The following is a 23,182-nucleotide window of genomic DNA, read 5'->3' on the forward strand; positions in this document are numbered from 1 at the left end:
CAGCATCCCTGTGGAACCCTTTCGACACCTTGTAGAGTCCATGCCCCGACGACTTGAGGCTGTTCTGAGTGCAAAAGGGGAGGTGCAACTCAATATGAGGATGGTGTTCCTAATGCTTGGCATACTCAGTAACCTAAGCATCAGAATAAGCTGCCTCAATATTTGCAGCCGTAGTTGATAATATATTGTTCTAGGAGCTGATCCATCGTCAGTATTGTGGAATAATTCAAATTTTAAGGTAAGATTATAATGGAGAAAGCTGATTCAAGAGCAGCGCTGCCTTTCTTTTGATCATATCAGTATCGACACATGCCTCAACGATGCACTTAGCAAATGTTCTCTCTGCATGGTGTTTTGGAAAACGCATGTTACATCTTTTGCTATTGTAGGAAAGATGCATGTTAAAACACTTGTAAGCCTAAGTTCCGTGACTATCGAGAAACTGGGCCCAGTATAATAGCCTACACATGGAGAGGAACCTAAAGGCACATACCGTATCAACCAATACTACTCACCCGACAGACTGGGCAGGTGTGGACCAGTGCTGCCTTGGCTGCAGTCTTCTGGTCTGTTGCTGCTCCCTTCCTAGCAGCCACTGCAAGAGCATCAGTCAACAAGTTCAAATTCAACTTGAGAGTGGAGCATGCATTATATATCAATGCTCTCTAAATTTGTTTACATCCCTAAAAGTGAGCATTTCTCCTTTACCAAGATAATCACCTGACAGGTGTGGCATATCAAGAAGCTGATTAAACAGCATGATCATTACACAGGTGCTCCTTGTGCTGGGGACAATAAAAGGCCACTTTAAAATGTGCAGTTTTGTTACACAACACAATGCCACAGATGTCTCAAGTTTTGGTGGAACGTGCAATTCACATGCTGACTGCAGAATGTCCACCAGAGCTGTTGCCAGAGAGTATAATGTTAGCTGCCTCCAACATCATTTTACAGAATTTGGCAGTACTTCCAACCGGCCTCACAACCGCAGACTACGTGTAACCATGCCAGCCCTTGATCTCCATATCCAGTTTCTTCACCTGTGGGATCATCTGACAGGGGGTAGGGGTGCTAATGAGTATTTCTGTCTGTAATAAAGCCCTTTTGTGGGGCGAAACTCATTCTGATTTCCTGGGCCTGCCTCCCCAGTGGATGGGCCTGGCTGCCAAGTGGGTGGTCTCTAAGGCCCACCGATGGCTGTACCCGTGGGCATCACAAACCCCAGGCATCTTCCTTTTCAATTGCTCCACCTCCACACTACCCCAGAAATCACTCCCTTTAACAGTGCCCTGTATCTAAGCGCAAAGAAAGATACAGGTCTTTCCCCAAGTTGCTGCGCCCTCTGATCTGAAGAAACACAAACAAACATCACAGGTCCACTTCGGGTTACCTTCACCGACACAACAGCACCCACTATCTTTTCCATCCAACCTGAAACCACCCATGAATGAGCCAGAAGACATGGTTCCACCCTCTTCATAAATCTCTGGACTAAACGCATCTTTATCATAACGATGCCCATCAATGCAAGGCTCAAAGCTCCTCACAACACCTTCTAGCCCTTCCATTTCACCTCCAGAACTCGAACTGGCGTCCGGCTCACTCTGTTTGAACTTCACACCAATCTTGCTCAACATACCCTCTCCCTTGTTATTGCTAGCTTCAACAGATTCAAACCATCCTCTGCCTTCCTCAGTCTTTTCAACCTCCTCTCTCTTTCCCTTCAATCCTCCTCCCTTAACCAATTACCCGACTCCTTCTGAAAATATTAAACTTTTCCAAGCCAAAATCTTCTTTTAGCCCCAACGAGAGACATGCTAAGCCCTGTACTCCCTCCACTCCAAACTCGAGCCATCACTAGTTCGCCTCCATGTATTGATGTTTCAGCATTGTCTCAATGAAGAGTTTGGCGTTTGACTAGCCACTTGCACTCGCAGTTACAAGCCTGTTAGAGTTAGTGGGGGCAGACAAGTAATATCCACCGTTGTAGTACGGATGAAGCCTGAGCTGGAATGTAAAGCTAACTGAAGCTGGCTAGCTTTATAAAAGCCTGAGTAGATCTAGCTTTCTTTGTATTATACCACTCTGATGTTACACTCATCACTGTTGATCCACCCACCGATGCTACACCCATTGCTGTTGATCCACCCACTTCTTTTGCAACGCCCACTTTCAGACACACTCCAAGTATGCAGTTACCCAACCCTCTTGCCTCACCTCTTCCTCTCTGCCCATACTTCAACGGTCTTTAACCTTTTCTTGCCCAGGGACCCACTCCCAGGCAAACTGGCAACCCAGGGACCCCATCATACGTTTTTAAGGTGAATGATAACGGCAAGGAGAAGTAGGCCTAATCCCGCCCAAAAAATGTATGAATAGATTTGGTAGCTAGTTTTTCATTATCTTGACCTTCCCACATTATAATTAGAAAAGGACGTGTAAACTCTATCATCGTCTATTAGATATAAAGACAACTCCAAACACATTATGAAACATTCCATAACTGCAGGTGGCAGTAAATCGCCGACCTTGGTTTTATACCTGTTCAAAGAACCCACTCTAGGTGGCAGTGTGCACCCTTTCAGTTTGTTTGCCAACTCAAAGAAGAAGCAAAATAATAAAATTGACTACTTCAAAATGGTGATGGCCTCAATTGCGCTGCCAAACATTTGTATAACTAACCCAAGATAGACCACAGCCTGTCTTTCCAATGGGAGCAAATTAAAGATGGTGTATAGAACAAGCAAGGAAGTAGGATGAGCCAAGCACTAGCTAGCAAGATCCTATTGGCAGGTTTTAGCAGTTATTTGCATATTTCCATCAGGGAATGTCTTCTCTGTGAAGTGTGCGAGTGCAATAACAACATTTTCCCTTGCACTCCCTCTAAACAATGTAATTTTTTTAAACTTTGGCAAAGGGCAAAGTCTACAAAACTTAGTCCACTGTTCGTAACAGATTCTAGTTTTGGGAACTGTATTGAGATCAAATATTTCATAGATGAGAACATTTGCAGAATGTCTCGCTCCATCTTCTCCCACTGCCGGCCACTGGCCTTCCTCTAATCACCATATTTGGTGCTGAATAGAAATGCCAACCGGATGCTTCAGATTTATACATCCAGTGAAACATCGTGCGCTGCCCTTGCTCTCACAGACGCCATAATGGGACAGATACTGATGTGATGTCTATCTAAGTCAATGGGTACAGCTGGTAAATTAGCTACCTTAGCTAGCAACAATGTCTTAGTACACAAATATGGGGCAAGCACTGTAGCTAACATTAGTTAGTTTTAGAAACTTCAGAGTGTTTTCTATCCAAATCTACTAATGATATACATATCCTACCTTCTGAGCCTGAGTAGCAGGCAGTTTATTACGGGCATGCCTTTCATCCGGACGTCAAAATACTGCCCCCTACCCTAGAGAAGGTATATAGTTTACCAAGCTACCAATTACTTCACACTGGAAGAAGTTAAGCTAGAGCTACCCTATTAAGAAACATACAGTATAGTTGACTTAACTAAAGTTGCTTTGAAAAAGTAGTTCACTTCTTTGTGAAAAATTATCATATCTGAAATGTCATGGACTACAAATTGCAAGAACAGATCACTCTGGAGTCAGATGTGTAATTTAGCTTATTAAACACAAAAACTATGTTTCAAGTAAGAATTAGGCAGGTCTGATGCCAAAAAAGAAAGGAAATCTTGCCTACTTTACCCATATTTTATGTTCTTTTAAAAAAAGTAGTAATGTATAGTTCCAATACACCACTACATGGTAAAAAAGTAATTAACTACTGAAAACACTACCAATAATTACATTTTGTTCAACTACCACCAAGCTACAGCAAAATGTAATTAAATTACTAGTTGAACTGCATGTAGTTCTTTACCCCATCACTGTATGCTATATACATTTTTATTTATAGGTGTCTAATGCCAATGTTGAGGCACACCTGTTAAAAAATGCATTCCAGGTGACTACCTCACGAAGCTGGTTGACAGAATGCCAAGAGTGTGCAAAGCTGTCATCAAGGCAAAGGATGGCTACTTTGAAGAATCTCAAATATAAAATGTACTTTAATTTGTTTAACACTTTTTTGCTTACTACATGATTCCTTATGTCACTTATGCCTGGAGCCGACACTGTGTATGGCAATAAAGTTCCCTTGTGTGTAACTCGATTCCCTCATTCACATCTTACTGGAGGAGGTGCTGGTGGGTAACAGATCAGACCAAAAGGAGAGTCGTTATTTTTCATATTCAATGGTCAACTGTTAAAATTACTAAACTTCTCATCCTGTGCCCTCCTAGTTGTCTAGTTCAGATGACAATAATTGTGATATTCAAAACCAGCTATTGTATTTAGTATTAATGTGAGAGAGAGAGAGAGAGAGAGAGAGAGAGAGAACAGACCCACAAATAATTTGAAAACAAATCCAATGTTTTTGACTCCCATAGCTATTGAGTGAAATACCACAGTGTGCAATCACAGCAGCAAGATGTGTGACCTGTTGCCAGAAGAAAAGGGCAACCACTGAAGAACAAACACCATTGTAAATACAACCAATATTTATTTATATTCCCTTTTTGTACTTGAACTATTTGTACTTCATTACAACACTGCATATAGACAATATGACATTTTAAATAATTGTATTATTTTGGAACTTTTGTAAGTGTAATGTTTACTGTAAAAAAATACATATATTTCACTTTTGTTTATCTATTTCACTTGCTTTGGCAATATAAACATATGTTTCCCATGGAGGGAGGGAGGGAGGGAGGGAGGGAGAGAGAGAGGTCTGGCATCCACTCTCCTCCCACCTCAATAAGCTCCGGCCACAGGAGCTGTGATGGAAAATTACCCTGTGACCAAAAAGACAGAGTTAGACGCGACTCTTCAGCAGCCCAGGGAAGGATGGCCAGCGCGGTCGGCTAAACAGAGGAACCGTGTGCTCCTTCTGGGATGGAGAACTCCCAAGCCCCTGTCGGCAGACGCACAGCCAGCAACTGTGGTTGGAGAGGTGTCTTTCTGCCTCAGCTGAACAGGCAATCTCTATCTGTGTACGGTAGCGAGATCGCTGTGGAGAAGGAATGTATACGCCAGCTGCAGAGTGGAGTCTGGGTCATCCACCCATTCAGCCCCATAAGGTATTCTTCTCTAACTACTGTTTGTGCTGCCTTGGCATTTTGTCTGTCCTAGAACAACAAGTTAGACCTTGGATGTCTTGGCATTTTGTTTGCCTGTCAAAGCACAACACAGCAAAGTTTGCAAAGACAGCAAAGAGCTTAGGTATATGCCAAAGAGAACACTAAAGGGTGTTTCTAACAGTGTTTCTAAGAACTGCGTGTCTGCATGTCTTTAATATGCAAACCCTTTGTTATTGTGTCTTGTAGGAGTTACTACATCATGTGTATGGTTGCCATCACATTCCTGAATTTGATTGGGATCCCCATGGAGATAGCTTTCTTAGACGGGTACAGTGGAGTGGGCTGGGAAGGTTTCAATGTCTTCTCAGACACTTTGTTTCTGATGGATGTGGCTCTGAATTTTCGAATGGGTATCATCTCTGAGGACAGTGAGGTAACGTGGCTCTGACTTTACTGTATTTTCAGACCAGTCCCAATCTGTGATAGTTTTATAATCCCCTTCCACGAGCATGCAATCCCAATTTGTCCTATGTGTATTAGGTTCAATACACAGAAGGGGCCAGATTAACTGAACCACTGTCGCATGTGCTAAGCCTGCAGCTGTTACTTGCAAGAGGGAATTTTCAAAATTTGGAAGATAAAGATTCTGAGAAGTAGATTCATTTACAGATAACTATTTATAGATTAGGTTTCCTTTTATCTTAAATTCTCTCATGAAAATAACAGGCACAAACTTTACCTAGGACCAAGATGCTTAGTAAATATGTCCTGAAGTGCACAGATGATGAAACATAATGAAACATGGCTGTTGATCATTGTTATTTGATAAAAAGGAGATGGGCAAATAAGGGGGCTGATCAAGAACTAGTTAGTGCTTTATGCTGTTTCAGTTTCAGGCCAAGTTGGTGTAAAATATTAATGTGAAAGTTTGGCCAATTGACTACCCTGTCAAGTTTATATTAATGCACTTCTCTATTAATAGCTTATGACGTACATTCTGGATGGCATCACTGTCTCGTTTCATTTTGGCCAGAATCCCAAAACATTTAGCTTCCATTGAATGGTTGAATGATTCATTTGTCTGAAGCATGCTGCCAATCATTAATATCAATCACCTGAACATCTACTGTCTGTTATTCAATTCCACAGGTGGCTATCCTGGATATCAAAAAGATCAGTGTGATTTACCTAAAGAGTTGGTTCATACCAGATGTGATTGCAGCATTCCCAATTGGCTACATATTATTAATTGCGGTAATGATAAATTACTACAACTGTTCCAGCATCACGCTGTTATACAGTAGTTCCAGTCTAATATAAGGTCATGGAATTAAAATATGTATGTGTATTTTTATTTTTATTGTGACAGGAGTTACAATCCCACAGTGACACCTCCACCTCAGGTTCCAAAGCCAGTAGAATGGTCCGGATTCTCATGTTTGTCCGAATCATCAGCCTCGTCAGGCTCCTCAGAGTCTCCAGGCTTGTCCGCTTCTTCAATGAAGTTGAGAAGGTAAGTTCTGATATGTATGCTGCACATCCCCACAAAGTCAAACCTTGTACTACAAATACATTTGGCCAAGAAGCAATACAAACATGTACAGGGGTAGTGCTTTTGATTGGCATACACATACACATCTAGATTATCTTTGCAGTCCAATCAATATTTTTGGTGGCATCATGTTTAATAATTTGCCTTTGTTTCTTTCTCGATAGGTTTCAAATGCCAACTTGGAGTATGTTCAGCTGTTCTTCCGCATACTGTCTTTGTTTATGATGATGTTCCTGCTGTGCCACTGGAACGGCTGTATCCAGTACTTTGTCCCAATGCTGGAGGAGTTCCCATCAGACTGCTGGGTCAGACGAGAGAAACTGATGGTAAGCCCCACATCTACTAAAATGTAGGTCTCAGCTGCATTTCAAGGGTTAATTCACCCTATATAAACAATGTGGTATTTTCCAGAATGCCACGGTTGGTGAGAAGTATTCCTTTGGAGTGTTTCGGGCTCTCTCTCATATGATCCAAATATCCTATGGCTCCACGGAGTCACCAACAAGTAAGGACTGTTCCTAATCTGGTGATATTCTGTTCTCACAATAGATTGTCTTTCATACGTACTCATATATTAGACTGATGCTACTCCAAGACTGGAGTGCGTGGAGTTTAATAGCCAAGTATTACACTGTATTTGTGTGTACTGGGTTTTCTGCTCCCTAGATGAGGTGGAGCTGTGGGTGGTCATGACCAGTATGCTGTCTGGGGCTCTAATGTACACTGTACTGGTGGCCAATGCTGCTGCCATAATAACCAACGTAGACCAAGCAGCAAAGGCCTACAAGAACAAGGTATTCTAAGTGTAATGGAGATTTAATGCCTAGGCTTTAGCTCATAAAGCTAACACAGATGACTCCGGTTCAAATTTGATCACATAAGCAAGGATCTCTATTGATGTCACTTTGACTGTAATGGCATGTCATTCAAAGGCCATAATGCCTGATAATTCACAGATGAATCATCTAGACGACTACATGACCTTCTTGAAGCTTCCTAATGACCTTCGGCTTCGCATCAACAAGTACTACGGAGCCCGCTATGGGGGGAGATGGTTTGATGAGAAGAACTTTCTAATTTCAGTCTCCTCAGCTTTGAGAGAGGTACTTCAGTCGGTCATATTCTATTCTATTTTATACAACTTCTCTGTATTCACTGTGTCTTTAGGTCCCACTTTACATTACGCAGACCTTATATAATAATGTACAAATGTAAAAAATATACACTGAACAAAAATATAAACGCAACACGTAAAGTGTTGGTCCCATGTTTCATGAGCTGAAATAAAAGTCTCGGAAATGTTCCATATGCACAAAAAATGTATTTCTCTCAAATTTTGTACACATATTTGTACAAAATGATTAAACAGCATGATCGTTACACATGTGTACGTTGTGCTGGGGACAATAATAGGCCACTGTAAAATGTACAGTTTTGTCGCACAACACAATGCCACAGATGTCTCAAGTTGAGGGAGTGTGCAATTGACATGCTGACTCCAGGAATGTCCACCAGAGCTGTTTCCAGATAATGTAATATTAATTTCTCTACCATAAGTCGCCTCCAACGTTGTTTTAGATAATTTGGCAGTACTTCCAACGGCCTCACAACCACAGACCACTTGTAACCACGCCAGCCCTTGATCTCCACATCCGGCTTCTTCACCTGCGGGATCGTCTGAGACCAGCCACCCAGACAGCTGATGAAACTGTGGATTTGCACAACCAAAGAATTTCTGCACAAACTGTCAGAAACCGTCTCAGGGAAGCACATCGTCCTGCTCATCGTCCTCATCAGGGTCTTGACCTAACTGCAGATCGGTGTTGTAAGGGACTTCAGTGGGCATATTCTCCCCTTCGATGGCTACAGACACGCTGGAGAAGTGTGCTCTTCATGGATTAATCCCAGTTTCAACTGTACCTGGGAAGATGTCAGACAACGTGTATGGCGTAGTGTGGGCGAGCGGTTTGCTGATGTCAACGTTGTGAATAGAGTGCCCCGTGGTGGTGGGGTTATGGTATGGGCAGGCATAAGCTACGGACAACGAACACAATTTCATTTTATCAATGGCAATTTGAATGCATCCTGAGGCCCATTGTCATGCCATTCATCCGCCACCATCACTTCATGTTTCAGCATGATAATGCACAGCCCCATATCGCAAGGATCTGTACACAATTCCTGGAAGCTAAAACATTTCCCAGTTCTTCCATGGCCTGCATACTCACCAGACGTCAACCATTGAGCATGTTTGAGATGCTCTGGATCGCCGCGTACCACAGTGTGTTCCAGTTCCCACCAATATCCAGCAACTTCACACAGCCATTGAAGAGGAGTAGGACAACATTCCACAGGCCACAATCAACAGCCTGATCAACTCTATGAGAAGGAGATGTCGTGCTGCATGAGGCAAATGGTGGTCACACCAGATACGGACTGGTTTTCTGAACCACGCCCCTACCTTTTCTTTAAGTTATCTGTGATCAACTGATGCATATCTGTATTCCCAGTCATGAGAAATCCATTGATTAGGGCCTTATTTATTTATTTCAATTGACTGATTACCTTATATGAACTGTAACTTAGTAAAATCTTGATGCATGTTGTGTTTATATTTTTGTTCGGTGAAAGTATAAGTACGTAACTACATGAAGTACATAACTACATTCTACTTACCTGTGATTTCCTTAGGTTATGACAGCTGTGTTTAATAGTGGAATCTGTCTGTCTAGTTGTGCAACTTTATTATGAAACAATCTGAAGAAAAGCTTTGTGTGTGTGTGTGTTATACAGGAGATTCTGACGGTGATGTGTTCGAGCCTGCTGAACAACGTACCCATGTTCCAGAACCGAGATGTCAACTTCCTGAACACCGTCCTCCTCCAGTTTCAGCACGAGGTCTTCCAGGAGGATGATGTCATCTTCCACCAGAACGCGCCCGGCGACCGCATGTTCTTCATCGAGCACGGCCAGGTCCTGGTGGAAGCAGACTCCTTCCCGCAGGAGCTGGCTGACGGCGACTACTTTGGAGGTCAGGCTCACATTCGAGTAGCTCATTTCAGCATCATTCATTCATTTGTTCAGACCATCATTCTATTCAGGCCATCACACAAGAGATTGGGTAATCTTGAAATTCTGATAGTCATACCTCATCCATTTCTTACATAATTGAAAAAGACCCAACCCCCAACACAAGTTATTCTTATTCTCCTGTTCTACATGGTTGTGCTGATTACATCCCTGGGACTATGCAGGATATGACAAGGAACCGTGGGCATATCTGATATGCATTTTAATAAATGTATATGGTGTTCTGTGCCTTACTGGTTTACAGAGACCTGCCTTATGACCAAAGGAAAGCGCTTGGCCACGGTGCGAGCTCTGACCACATGCCAGCTCTTCTCCCTGTCTTCAGACCGCTTCCAGAGGGTTCTACAGAGCTTCCCTGACATAAGGAGGGACATGGAAAAGTTTGCACAACAGGACAAGGAAGATGTGATACATCTCTAGTGCAGTGCGCCCATTTATGTGACCACTTATGTATAGTGTAGCTCAGACTTGGTACTGTGTAGACTGGTCTAAAATTGTATTATACTTTATGTATAAAGATTTTATGAATATTTATTTGTTCAAATTTAGCAAATCCACATATACATGTTTAGCTGTGCATCATACAATCCATAGTCTGGATTACTAATAGTTATACTCTAGATCTGGGTGGATCCAAAACGCCACACTATATTGTTGCATTAACTGAGAGTGTATTTCAGGACAGGCAATGATTAAAATAGTTGTTTTGTTTTTCTAATCGTTTATTGTGAAGAAATGTCAGTTACATAAAACAAGGTCTATTTGGTTATGAAACAGCTGAAATAAAAAGGGAAACATAGTTTCAGTTGACTGAACATCTGGAGGTTTTTTTTAAGTAGTGTATTCATTCATGTGTGCCCAGCCCCAGCAGATGCAGCAGCTGAACCTAAGCCTGCATGACTAGCCAGCCCCCCCACTCTCTTATCCAAACACACACAAGGTGCCCGAGGCCAGCCTATGTTTGTACTCGTACAGGTAGTAGGAGGCTTGGGGGAAGTTACACTTCATCTCCATCTTGCCCGGCACCACATGGACGGCCACCGCTGAGCCCAGCCCCTCCTGCAGCTTCTTCAGCATGCGAGAGGCCAGGTAGCGTCGGGCCTTCCCTGGGTCCTCCTCGATGGCGGCGTACACCTCTGGAGGGGGGTTGGGGATCTTCCACTCCAGGTCCACGATCAGCTGATGGATGTGGCTCTTGTCCAGCGAGGTGGGCGTGTCACGGTAGCAGGCCACCACATGAGGGCATGGTGCCTCAGATGACACGGACAAGAAGTGGTTGGGCTGTAGTGTGTTCTCCCGGCCCTCCCCCCCATCCTCCTCCAAGGGCCCCATGGCAGGGTGCACCATGACGGCCCAGCGCAGCCAGTCGTAGTTCTTCTCCAGGGTCTTTAGGATGCCGGCTGCCGCCTCCTCGGGAGCTGAACGGCTTTGCATGGCCTCCTGCAGCTGCTGACGCACGTCCTCCTCTGCCTGCTGTAGGAAGTAGCCCGAACAGCGACCCCCAGTTGTCTTCATCTTCCTGTAGAGGGAACCCATGCGCTCAGACCAGGTCTTCATCAGCAGGGCCTGATCTCGGCCCGTAAGGAAGGCCTGGGTGAAGAGGCACAGCAGACCCGTGCCTAGGACAAAATTCACCTGCAAGAGGAAGGAAGAGAGGCTGATATAACAAAACCCAAGTTCTATGCTATGACTATATGACTCATGTTCAGGAGATTAAATAATCGTAGTGTTGGCCCCCTTAGATAACTGGTGGTCTACTTTACTGAACAGACTGCATCTTGAAGAATCAGCATTTGGAGAGGCATAGCATAGAGCTATACACAGTAAGCTCCAAAAGTATTGGGACAGAGACACATTTGTGTTTCTCTCTACTCTAGCACTTTGGATTTGACATCATACACTGACTGAGGTTAAAGTGCAGGCTTTAATTTGAGGGTATTTTATCCATATCGGGTGAACTGTTTAGAAATTACAGCACTTTTTATACATAGTCGCTCCATTTTAGGGGACCAAAGATATTGGGACATATTCACTTGTGTATTAACTTTTCACTACTTTAAGTGTTTGATCCCATATTCAGAGACCGCAATGACCACTTCAAGCTTGTGACTCAATTTGTTGGATGCATTTGCAGTTTGATTATTTTGTTTGAGATTATTTTGTGCCCAATAGAAATTAATGGTAAATAATGTTTTGTCACTTTTATTGTAAAGAAGAATACAATGTTTCTAAACACTTATACATTAATGTGGATGCTACCATGATTACAGACCATTCTGAATTAATTTGTGAATAATGTTGAATGAGAAAGTTAGACGCACACATCATTCCTCCAAGACCTTTCACCATTACAATAAAAGGGGAGGTTACACTGGGGAGCAGGGGGGGATACTATATTTTTGCGTCTAACTTTCTCACTCATCAATATTCACGGTAATGTATATGATTGAAAAAATCTGCTTCAACAGCAGGGGCTGGGACGATCCTTCAAGATCACACAGTGCCCAAAATAGCTTTTATTTAATCAGTCTCATACATTCTGCTGCAATGTTTGTGACTGATAAGTTATCCAAGGTTAACATAACAGATGTGTTTGTATTTCTCGCAAGGTGAAATAAGGTTGTCTCTCCACATACATTTTCTGCTCACTAGCAGAGGAATACATTTTTCAGTGTGACGTACCAAGTGTTGGAAAAAATAGGGGTGAACTTTGTATATGCAACTGCATTACAATTATCACTATCTATTTTGAATAAACATACAACCAGTAACCTTGACTATTTTAGTGTAAAATGTTTAGGGGTAAAATAATTTGGCTGAGTGCCAGATCTGGAAGTAGGCTACACTCTTAGAAAAAAAGGTGCCATCTAGAACCTAAAAGGGTTCTTTGGCTGTCCCCATAGGATAACTCTTTAAATAACACTTTTTGGTTCTAGGTAGAACTCTTCAGTTCCATTTTGAACCCTTTACACAGAGGGTTCTACATGGAACCCAAAATAGTCCTACCTGGAACCAAAAAGTGTTCTACCTGGAACCAAAAAGGGTTATCCTATGGGGACAGCTGAAGAACCCTTTTGGAACCCTTTTTTCTAAGAGTGTAGAAAAGCATTAGCTTCATGTCTATTTACAAACTTTTTTAGTCTGACAGTCAGATAAGACATGGTGCCCAGGCAAGCAATTTTGTTCTTTGAACTTCATGGATAATTTTGGTAAACCAAAGAATGTGATTTACACATTAATTGGTTAGAGAAATGTAGAATGTAACATGATGACCTCTGTTGCCTGTTGGGCATTGTGTGTTGATGGCTGACCACTCCCTGACCCCCACTGACCTTGACACAGAACTCCCTCATCTCCCAGCGTTTGGGCTTGCGGCTCTGGACCAGCTCTTCCAGCAGGGTCGGCTGGTCTGTCAGGACCGACACCCCCATCAGTCGGCTGTGGAGTGCCGTCAGCTGCCTCTCCAGCCGGTGCTCCTGAACATACTGGAGAAACACCTCTGTCTCCCGTTTGGTGAACTCAGACTGGGCCCTGACGACCGCGCCCAGCTGGTAATAGACCACAGCCAAGTCATCCTCCAGCCGATGGACCTCCTGGTCGGTCAGCAGGCCCGGCCCTGCAGCAGCCAGCTCCTGGTCTATGTAGTCCAGGTTCTTCCTGGCCAGGTCTGTCTCTTCAGCTGAGGCACTGCCACCCAGGTAGGTACAGATGCCCTCCACCAGGGTCCTCATGGTCTGCATGTAGCCCACCGGCTCCAGCACCTTGCCGAACATTGCCATCGCTACAACTAAATGGTTTTATTTACTAAAAATCTGTTAATTGTGAAATAGCTGGCTGATTCTGGTGCTGAGGAATCAAGAGAAATAGATCTAATTATAGGCCAATATGCCAATGTAGTCGATACAGAAGGCCAATATCTACCAACCATAATCTTCTGTAAATACTTATGCTATTCAGATTAACATATAAACTTGCTATACTCCATTACTCACCAGTCAGAATGTTTCTTCGTCAGGTCTGTGGTGACCTTCACTGTTTCCTCAGTATTTATACACTCTCCAGCATAATCAGCGATCTGATAAGGTTCCTCCACCTCCTAGCTCTATTAATCCTCCTCATGCTAAAGAGGGTTATAAGTAAAGGAAGTGAGTTTATTGCAAATTAATAGATGGATAGACATTTTTTTGTCATGAATGTTACAAATGTTCATATTGAAGTGTGTTATGAACTCTTGCCTTTGAAGTTTCTCTTCATGATGATATTGTCAGTCCACCACAGAATTCTTTAAAAATTATCTTGCTCATTTCTCATTTTTCACTGTATTTTTAATGTTGTTTTTATTTCTTTACTTACTGTTCACCTTTTTTGCACTGTTGGTTAGAGCCTGTCAGTAAGCATTTCACTGTAAGGTCTACACCTGTTGTATTCGGCGCACGTGACAAATAAACTTTGATTTGATTCTGTAACTGAATGTATTTAATCGTGAAGCCGGTAGGTGGCAGTTTTGCATTTAGCTCGAGATGCATTCTCTTCTTCGGTGGTGAAAGTCCTGAATAGTAAATACTGAAACTACTTCCGGAAGTGGCGCCAAATTCCTGTACCAACTTGTATGAATGTAAACAGCCAGCGAAAGTTGTTTAAATTGCAGTTCAAGATAACGATACTACTTTTAGAAACACATCTGCTAACAAATTGACTCGTAGGCACTTTTTTCGCTGCGAAACCTAGCCGTGAAGATTGAAACTGCCGGTCTTTAGCAGGCACACCAGAACTACGACGAAGAAGGTATGAAACAGACTTCCACCAGAGATACAGTAACTATATAATGACGAGATTGGTCTCCGATAAGCAGGCGGTCTGCCAAAAAACCTTTGAAACTAGATGTAATTTATATGAATGTTCCACTGGGTAGAGGTGAGGTCAAATGTAGGATCAGAACCATTTTGATAGGTGTATGGCAGAAGAAGAGTCAGTCCACATCTACCGTATTATCACTTTGTTGTGTAACGTTCTGTAAAACTGTTTCAGATCATAGCACTGAGGGTGCAGCGCGAGTTTTGCATGAGCTGCACTCAGAGGTCAGCGGCCTCAATGTAACCCTCAATGTGGCACCTGATGAGCTGCTTGTAGTTAATAATAGCTATGTGATTCATTAGTATACATATTTAGAGAATGATTTACATAACTGGCTTGTTGTGCATGCCCAGGGCCAGGTGAAGGAGCAGCTGATGCGCCAACAGGCAGTGGCAAGTAGCCTAGTGGTTAGAGCGTTGGACTTGTAACCGGAAGGTTGCAAGATTGAATCCCCGAACTGACAAGGTAAACAGGTAAACATCTGTCGTTCTGCCCCTGAACAAGGCAGTTAACCTACTGTTCCTAGGCCGTCATTGAAAATAAGAATTTGTTATTAACTGACTTGCCTAGTTAAAGGTAAAAAAAGGAGAATGAGGTGATGAGCTTCATAAAGATGTGTATGGTGCTGAAGCAGAGGACCACAGAGGACATACAGAGACACTATGAAAAATATGTCTACAAAGCACCTAAGAACACACAGAAACAGACAGGTAATAAAGAATCTATTTAACACTTCACTTAACCAAATACTGAATAATTTGGACTAACTTTATATCTAAAATGTTCCCCTCCTGAACGACGCTGGTTTATCTGGAGACTTTGTCTCTCGCTCAGAGCCGAACCGCCAGGAGGCAGAAGCTTCAGAGAAAGAGGATGACACCGAGTGAGTAGAGGAGGACCAGGAGGCAGGAAAGGAGGAACACCTCCCCTCAGTGACCCCTTTGAAGATACCTCCATTGACCCCATGCGCATCCCCCAGCTCTCTAACTTCGACCTGTCGGAGATCCACCTGAAGAGGGTACAATTAGAACCTGACACTGATTTGTGGCAGTGTTTTCCAGCGCTGAGGCCCACACGCCCATGATGACCCTTCCTCCGCCCTCTCTGGTCCTGGCCATGCCCAAAACACCAAGATGGCAGCCAATCAGTCTGTCTGATCCTTGAGATCAGAGTTAAGAGTTATGTTTTAATGACCCTGAACCTGTTTACAGAAGAAAATGTTTGCTGTGAATGTGGATGCTGTATATAACTTATTTTTAGATCTGTCTTTATTTTACAAAATGTTCTTGTACAAAGATTTCTGATTGAGAAGGCTGCATTGAGAAAGCCTCGGTCCTCTCGTAAACTGTAGACTACACTTTTTTGGAGTTGGAGTGGGCCGAGTCAGGAGCGTCTGTCTGCTCGCAAGGCCTGCTACGGAGAAGCGGTTGCCAGATTGGAAAACCTGATGGGCCGTGGGACAATCTGTCATTCTACACAACATCTACTGATCGTTGCACACCTGTGCTGAAAGACCTCTAAAAACCAGCATTATGTATCTGTTACTGTGCCTGCTCTTTACTCAATGCCATCCTGGATTAATTAGACTGAATGATCAATGGGTGAGTGAATTATCTTTGCCTTATGCCCTACAATTTGCTAACACTCTGACGAGACCATCATGTCAATCTGCAATTGCACCACTCTCAAACACAAGTGGACTTACACTTATACTTCCAAAATCTCAAAAAATGTACAATGGTGCTGGTTCCGCCAAGTCCTCATGCATTGGACAACTGAGATATATGTTATGCTTTTATTATTGATCTCTTGTAATGTGGGACCAAACCCTGGGCCGGTAGATACCATGCAATCTCTACCGGCTCCCTAGGGTTTTAAAAACAGAGCAGGTTTTGGCCTCTTGCATGTTAATGTCAGAAGTCTATTTCCAAAAATAGACATGATTTAGAATATGGGCCAATACGACAAATGCAGACAATGGTTTTATCAGAAACTTGGCTATGGAAATCGGTGTCATAACCCGATTTCTATTGATGGGTACAACATTTTTAGAACGGATCGGATGAGTAGAGGAGGAGGGGTCGCAATTTGTCAAATCCAAGTTTAACACCTGAAATTCTCTCGATGACCAAAGCCAAACATTTTGAATTGCTTGCGGTTAAAGTGAACTTACAGTTAAAGTCGGAAGTTTACATACACCTTAACCAAATACATTTAAACTCAGTTTTTCACAATTCCTGACATTTAATCCTAGTAAAAATTCCCTGTCTTAGGTCAGTTAGATCACCACTTTATTTTAAGAATGTGAAATGTCAGAATAATAGTAGAGATAATGATTTATTTATGCTTTTATTTCTTTCATCACATTCCCAGTGGGTCAGAAGTGTACATACACTCAATTAGTATTGGGTAGCATTGCCTTTAAATTCTTTAACTTGGGTCAAACGTTTTGGGTAGCCTTCCAAAAGCTTCCCACAATAAGTTGGGTGAATTTTGGCCCATTCTTCCTGACAGAGACACCTGAAACCCCACCTCTTTAAGGAATACCTAGGATAGGATAAAGTAATCCTTCTAACCCCCCCAAAAAAAAAGAAAAAAGATTTAGATGCACTATTGTAAAGTGGTTGTTCCACTGGATATCATAAGGTGAATCCACCAATTTGTAAGTCGCTCTGGATAAGAGCGTCTGCTAAATGACTTAAATGTAAATGTAGAGCTGGTGAAACTGAGTCAGGTTTGTAGGCCTCCTCGCTCGCACACGCTTTTTCAGTTCTGCCCACAAATTTTCTATAGGATTGAGGTCACGGCTTTGTGATGGCCACTCCAATACCTTGACTTTGTTGTCCTTAAGCCATTTTGCCACAATTTTGGAAGTATGCTTGGGGTCATTGTCCATTTGATAGACCCATTTGCGTTCAAGCTTTAACTTCCTGACTGATGTCTTGAGATGTTGCTTCAATATATCCACATCATTTTCCTCCCCCATGATGGCATCTATTTTGTGACGTGCACCAGTCCCTCCTGCAGCAAAGCACCCCAACAACATGATGCTGCCACCCCCGTACTTCACGGTTGGGATGGTGTTCTTCAGCTTGCAAGCGTCCCCCTTTTTCGGTCATTATGGCCAAACAGTTCTATTTTTGTTTCATCAGACCAGAGGACATTTCTCCAAAAAGTACGATCTTTGTCCCCATGTGCAGTTGCAAATCATAGTCTGGCTTTTTTATGGCGGTTTTGGAGCAGTGGCTTCTTCCTTGCTGAGCGGCCTTTCAGGTGATGTCAATATAGGACTCGTTTTACTGTGAATATAGATACTTTTGTACCTGTTTCCTCCAGCATCTTCACAAGGTCCTTTGCTGTTGTTCTGGGACTGATTTGCACTTTTCGCACCAAAGTACGTTCATCTCTAGGAGACAGAACGAGTCTCCTTCCTGAGCGGTATGACGGCTGCGTGGTCCCATGGTGTTTATACATGCGTACTATTGTTTGTACAGATGAACGTGGTACCTTCAGGCGTTTGGAAATTGCTCCCAAGGATGAACCACACTTGTGGAGGTCTACAATTTTTTTCTGAGTTCTTGGTTGATTTCGTTTGATTTTCCCATGATGTCAAGCAAAGAGGAACTGAGTTTGAAGGTAGGCTTTGAAATACATACACAAGTACACTTCCAATTGATTCAAATGATGTCAATTAGCCTATCAGAAGCTTCTAAAGCTTTGACATAATTTTCAGGAATTTTCCAAGCTGTTTAAAGGCACAGTCAACTTAGTGTATGTAAACTTCTGACCCACTGGAATTGTGATACAGTGAATGATAAGTGAAATAATCTGTAAACAATTGTTGAAAAAATTACTTGTCATGCGCAAAGTAGATGTCCTAACCGACTTGCCAAAACTATAGTTTGTTAACAAGAAATTTGTGAAGTGGTTGAAAAACGAGTTTTAATAATTCCAACCTAAGTGTATGTAAACTTCCGACTTCAACTGTATATAAGGACTCCCACATCACTGTAGTCGGCTGCTACAGACCACCCTTGGCTTCGGGAGACGCACTTCACTCTCTATCGTCCTACAGAAGCTAAATTACTCTGAATTCATTATTTCATGAGATTTGAACTGAGACATGATTACATCTGTATCGGACTCTTTTGAAGAACTGTGTGACTCGCACAATTAATTAATGCTCCTACAAGATCGAATCCCAGAGCACCTACAAAATCAACACTATTGGCAGTTCTAACGAATACCCCTCACAAATACACATCGACTGGGATATTCTGTAATGATGTGAGTGATCGCTGTGCAAAAGCTTGTGTTAGAAATACAAAAATTACCAAAGCCAAACCCTGTTATATTTTTTAAATGCATTTTAGACAGTTTGATGAGCAAGCATTCTTACATGATCTGCACCATAGTATTGATAGAGTAAGTCTGATTCCCGATGTTGACACTGCCTGGGACTATTTTTATGTGACATTTTTGTCCGTTTGTGATAAGCATGTGAATACATTTTATTTCACCTCAGGTCTGAAGATCAAAGCCCATCCACATCCCCTTTTCTGCAGGGAGAGCGTGACCCAAGCCGCACTGAGGTCCCAGTATTTGAGATCCTGTACATCAACAGGCTCCTTAGCACCAGAAAGATGTGTATTACTGTCAGTCTGTCAACATGTCTGTTTATTTATGGAGGCATGGACCATAGACATAACTACAAATTGCACTCAAATATAGTGAGTAACTGTCATGTTGCAGGGTGAGACACACACACAGGCAGATGAAGAACAAGATCACTTGGAACTTCCAACCTCCAATAGAGGTGCCAATCAAGCCAGGTTATATAATGTGCCAGAGATCTCAATCATTGGCTGTACAGTGGAAAAATCTACACCAAAGATGCCAAGCCTAGAGTCCTTTCTGGGCAACTCTTTGCCCTTTGTAAGCTGAAACTGCTATAAAGTCACTTGAGTGCTTACTTATAGTAATAGTTAAGTTTGAGTATCTATTTTGCCTCGCTGTCTCTTCTCTCCCTGACTGTAGAGGGGTGGTGGTGGAGCCCGTGGAGAGCAGAGCATGGGGCAGAAAAGCCCCCTCTCAGTCCTGGAGCCAGACGGTTCCACCCAGGCATTCAACCTGGGTACCCTGCGGGTGAGGGGATTACCCTGAGCCATTTACTCCTAAAATGCCGGACCTAAGCTCTGTCACACAGGACCTCTTTAAGGTGAGTGCACTGGAGACTTGTGGAAGCCAGTGTGGAGTAGAAGATGTGGGAACTGCCTTTCCTGTGCACAGATGGGGTGAAAAGGCTTCAGTGTCTGTACTACCAAGTGGGCTTTTAGAGAGATGTGATTTTACCTTCTGTGCTGACTGGTTCTGATGCGTTTTGTCTTTCATTTCACAGCTCATTTCCCAGAGCAAGAAACTCCCCACAGCAGTAGTTCAGCCACATTACATACCTTCAATCCTCCACACAGCAACAGGGAAGAACAGGTCAACTCTGATAATGCCAACAAGAAAGTAGAATACGTTTATTAATAACATATCCTAAAAAGAGTTACACCATTACCAATTCCAATAGATTTACTTACTAATCAAACCTCTGCTCTCTTTTTGTCATTCCTCCAGGGCGGTGTCTGGCCATGGTGTCAGAAAGTCTTCCCTCCAGGGCGGTGTCTGGCCATGGTGTCAAAGTCTTCCCTCCAGGGCGGTGTCTGGCCATGGTGTCAGAAAGTATTCCAAGCTACGTGAGACGGATTCCTCTGTTCAGCCTCAACCAGGCCATTCAGAAGATCAATGTATTTTGGGACTCTGTTGCCTCAGGTGATAATGCAGGCCCTGCAGGGTTTCTGATGGAGGAGCTGAAGAGGATCACGGGGGTGGGCACCAAAGCCCCCATGTACTTCCTGTGTCTGACTGAGCTGAAGAGGCTGGAGCATGTGCAGGGAGTAGGTACCAGCGCCATGTATAAAATCCTGTCAGACGCATACCTGATCGGAATTACAATGACATTCCCTACCTTAAACCTCCCAAATGACTCGACACTAGTGAGCGAGGTCCCATTTACTGACCATCCTTTGAGTAGGCCTTGGCTTTTTGTTGTTACATTACAGCCTTATTATAAAATTGATACAATTATTTGTTTTCCTCATCAACACACAATACCCCACAATAACAAAGCGAAAACAGGTTAAAATAAAAAACTGAAATACCTTCTTTACATGAATATTCAGACCCTTTACTCAGTACTTTGTTGAAGCACTTTTGGCAGCGATTACAGCCTTGAGTCTTCTTGGTTATGACGCTTCAAGCATGGCACACATGTATTTGGGGAGTTTCTTTTATTCTTCTCTGTAGATCCTCTCAAGCTCTACGGTTGGATATGGAGCATCGCTGCACAGCTATTTTCAGGTCTCCAGAGATGTCCGGGCTCTGGGTGGGCCACTGAAGGACATTCAGAGGCTTGTCCTGAAGCCACTCGTGCATTGTCTTGGCTGTGTGCTCAGGGTCGTTGTCCTGTTGGAAGGTGAACCTTCGCCCCAATCTGAGAACCTGCCCCAGAGTGCTCAGGACTTCAACAAGGATCTCTGCTCCATTCATCTTTCCCTCAATCCTGACTAGTCTCCCGGTCCCTGCTGCTGAAAAACACCCCCATAGCATGATGCTGCCACCACCATGCTTCACCGTAGGGATGGTGCCAGGTTTCCTCCAGACGTGACACTTGGCATTCAGGCCAAAGAGTTCAATCTTGGTTTCATCAGACCAGAAAATCTTGTTTCTCATAGTCTGAGTACTTCAGGTGCCAAAAGTCCAAGCTGGCCATCATGTGCCTTTTACTGAGGAGTGTCTTCTGTCTGGCCACTACCATAAAGGCCTGATTGGTGGAGTGCTGTAGCGATGTTGGTCCTTCTGGAAGGTTTTCCCATCCCAGCACAGGATCGGTACATCAGAACGTCACACCTGTGGGACAGCTACAGGATGGCAACAACTGCCCGAGTTACACCAGGAACACACAATCCCTCCATCAGTTCTCAGACTGTCTGCAATAGGCTGAGAGAGGCTGGACTGAGGGCTTGTAGGCCTGTTGTAAGGCAGGTCCTCATCAGACATCACCGGCAACAGCGTCGCCTATAGGCACAAACCCACCGTCGCTGGACCAGATAGGACTGGCAAAAAGTGCTCTTCACTGACAAGTCGTGGTTTTGTCTCACCAGGGGTGATGATCGGATTCGCGTTTATCGTTGAAGGAATGAGCGTTACACCGAGGCCTGCACTCTGGAGCGGGATCGATTTGGAGGTGGAGGGTCCATCATGGTCTGGGGCGGTGTGTCACAGCATCATCGGACTGAGCTTGTTGTCATTGCAGGCAATCTCAACGCTGTGTGTTACAGGGAAGACATCCTCCTCCCTCATGTGATAACCTTCCTGCAGGCTCATCCTGACATGACCCTCCAGCATGACAATGCCACCAGCCATACTGCTCGTTCTGTGCGTGATTTCCTGCAAGACAGGAATGTCTGTTCTGCCATGGCCAGCGAAGAGCCCTTATCTCAATCCTATTGAGTACGTCTGGGACACGTTGGATCGGAGGGCTAGGGCCATTCTCCCCAGAAATGTCTGGGAACTTGCAGGTGCCTTGGTAGAAGAGTGGGGTAACATCTCACAGCAAGAACTGGCAAATCTGGTGCAGTCCATGAGGAGGAGATGCACTGCAGTACTTAATGCAGCATTGTGGCCACACCAGATACTGACTGTTACTTTTGACACATTATTCAATTTCTGTTAGTCACATGTCCGTGGAACTTGTTCAGTTTGTCTGTTGTTGAATCTTGTTATGTTCATACAAATATTTGCACATGTTAAGTTTGCTGAAAATAAACGCAGTTGACAGTGAGAGGACATTTCTTTTTTTGCTGAGTTTATACTTAAGTATCAAATGGAAAAGTAATTTCTAAAATATACTTAAGTATCAAAAGTTAAAGTATAAATAATTTCAAATTCCTTATATTAAGTAAACCAGACGGCACTATTTTATTGTTATTTTTTACAGATAGCCAGGGGCACACTCAAACACTCAGACATAATTTACAAACTAAGTATGTGTGTTTAGTGAGTCCGCCAGATCAGAGGCAGTAGGGATGACCAGTGATATTCTTTTCGTACATGCGTGAATTTTACCAATTTCCTGTCCTGCTAAGCATTCAAAATGTAACGAGTACTTTTGAGTGTCAGGGAAAATGTATGGAGTAAAAAGTACATTATTTTCTTTAGGAATGTAGTGAAGTAAATAGTAAAGTACAGATACCCATACAAACTACTTAAGTAGTACTTAAAAAAAAAAAATCCAAAGTACTTTACACCTCTGGTTATCAATCATTAATCTCTGGTCATACTGATTTATTACTATAGATATTGTTCCTAGCATAACACTCCCTGTTTGAAACAATGTTTCTCCTATATGTTTTTACCAAACATAAGTAGAACGTCACACATCTCAGATGCTTTTGGTTTGATACTGTATCATAATCAATAAGATATTA

The 23,182-nt window shown here is 43.1% G+C and overlaps 3 protein-coding genes across 17 annotated transcripts; 2 read left to right on the forward strand and 1 right to left on the reverse strand.

Annotated features, from left to right (window-relative positions):
• Positions 1 to 4,784: 4,784 nt before the first annotated feature.
• LOC106582072 (potassium/sodium hyperpolarization-activated cyclic nucleotide-gated channel 1) lies at positions 4,785 to 10,609 on the forward strand. The gene is made up of 10 exons (XM_014164788.1): positions 4,785 to 5,152; positions 5,399 to 5,585; positions 6,302 to 6,406; positions 6,522 to 6,665; positions 6,869 to 7,030; positions 7,116 to 7,209; positions 7,371 to 7,498; positions 7,661 to 7,807; positions 9,498 to 9,735; positions 10,039 to 10,609. Exons 1-10 carry the CDS (start codon positions 4,968 to 4,970, stop codon positions 10,212 to 10,214), a joined length of 1,566 nt encoding a protein of 521 aa, XP_014020263.1. The 5' UTR covers positions 4,785 to 4,967; the 3' UTR covers positions 10,215 to 10,609.
• On the reverse strand, positions 10,496 to 13,854 carry LOC106582077 (uncharacterized). Its single transcript, XM_014164804.1, has 3 exons — positions 13,787 to 13,854; positions 13,127 to 13,640; positions 10,496 to 11,429 (listed from the first exon to the last, which is right to left on the reverse strand). The coding sequence occupies exons 2-3, from the start codon at positions 13,571 to 13,573 to the stop codon at positions 10,716 to 10,718; spliced, it is 1,161 nt and encodes a 386-aa protein (XP_014020279.1). The 5' UTR covers positions 13,574 to 13,640; positions 13,787 to 13,854; the 3' UTR covers positions 10,496 to 10,715.
• A 492-nt stretch (positions 13,855 to 14,346) lies between these two features.
• Positions 14,347 to 20,868, forward strand: LOC106582079 (uncharacterized). Of its 15 annotated transcripts, XR_006761203.1 has the most exons (8): positions 14,347 to 14,579; positions 14,823 to 14,872; positions 15,002 to 15,113; positions 15,219 to 15,358; positions 15,483 to 16,249; positions 19,174 to 19,866; positions 20,047 to 20,162; positions 20,271 to 20,868. XR_006761203.1 is itself a non-coding variant. In XM_014164807.2 (3 exons), the coding sequence occupies exons 1-3, from the start codon at positions 19,828 to 19,830 to the stop codon at positions 20,834 to 20,836; spliced, it is 717 nt and encodes a 238-aa protein (XP_014020282.1). In that variant the 5' UTR covers positions 18,412 to 19,827; the 3' UTR covers positions 20,837 to 20,868. The 15 variants fall into 15 exon arrangements, 1 of the variants encoding a protein (XP_014020282.1); XR_006761201.1 differs by having other exon boundaries at positions 14,347 to 14,872; XR_001323240.2 differs by having other exon boundaries at positions 15,002 to 15,358.
• Positions 20,869 to 23,182: the final 2,314 nt, after the last annotated feature.

This window comes from Salmo salar, chromosome ssa21 (assembly GCF_905237065.1).
Source record: "Salmo salar chromosome ssa21, Ssal_v3.1, whole genome shotgun sequence".
Classification (NCBI taxonomy): domain Eukaryota; kingdom Metazoa; phylum Chordata; class Actinopteri; order Salmoniformes; family Salmonidae; genus Salmo; species Salmo salar.

Coding starts and splice junctions, on each gene's coding strand:
- LOC106582072 (XM_014164788.1), top strand. CDS start 4,968: ATGGAGAACTCCCAAGCCCCTGTCGGCAGACGCACAGCCAGCAACTGT. Junction 6,407..6,521: donor GCTACATATTATTAATTGCG/GTAATGATAAAT, acceptor TTATTGTGACAG/GAGTTACAATCCCACAGTGA. Junction 7,031..7,115: donor TCAGACGAGAGAAACTGATG/GTAAGCCCCACA, acceptor GGTATTTTCCAG/AATGCCACGGTTGGTGAGAA.
- LOC106582077 (XM_014164804.1), bottom strand. CDS start 13,573: ATGGCAATGTTCGGCAAGGTGCTGGAGCCGGTGGGCTACATGCAGACC. Junction 11,430..13,126: donor TGAGGGAGTTCTGTGTCAAG/GTCAGTGGGGGT, acceptor TTCCTCTTGCAG/GTGAATTTTGTCCTAGGCAC.
- LOC106582079 (XM_014164807.2), top strand. CDS start 19,828: ATGCCGGACCTAAGCTCTGTCACACAGGACCTCTTTAAG. Junction 19,867..20,046: donor TCACACAGGACCTCTTTAAG/GTGAGTGCACTG, acceptor TTCATTTCACAG/CTCATTTCCCAGAGCAAGAA. Junction 20,159..20,270: donor AACTCTGATAATGCCAACAA/GAAAGTAGAATA, acceptor TCATTCCTCCAG/GGCGGTGTCTGGCCATGGTG.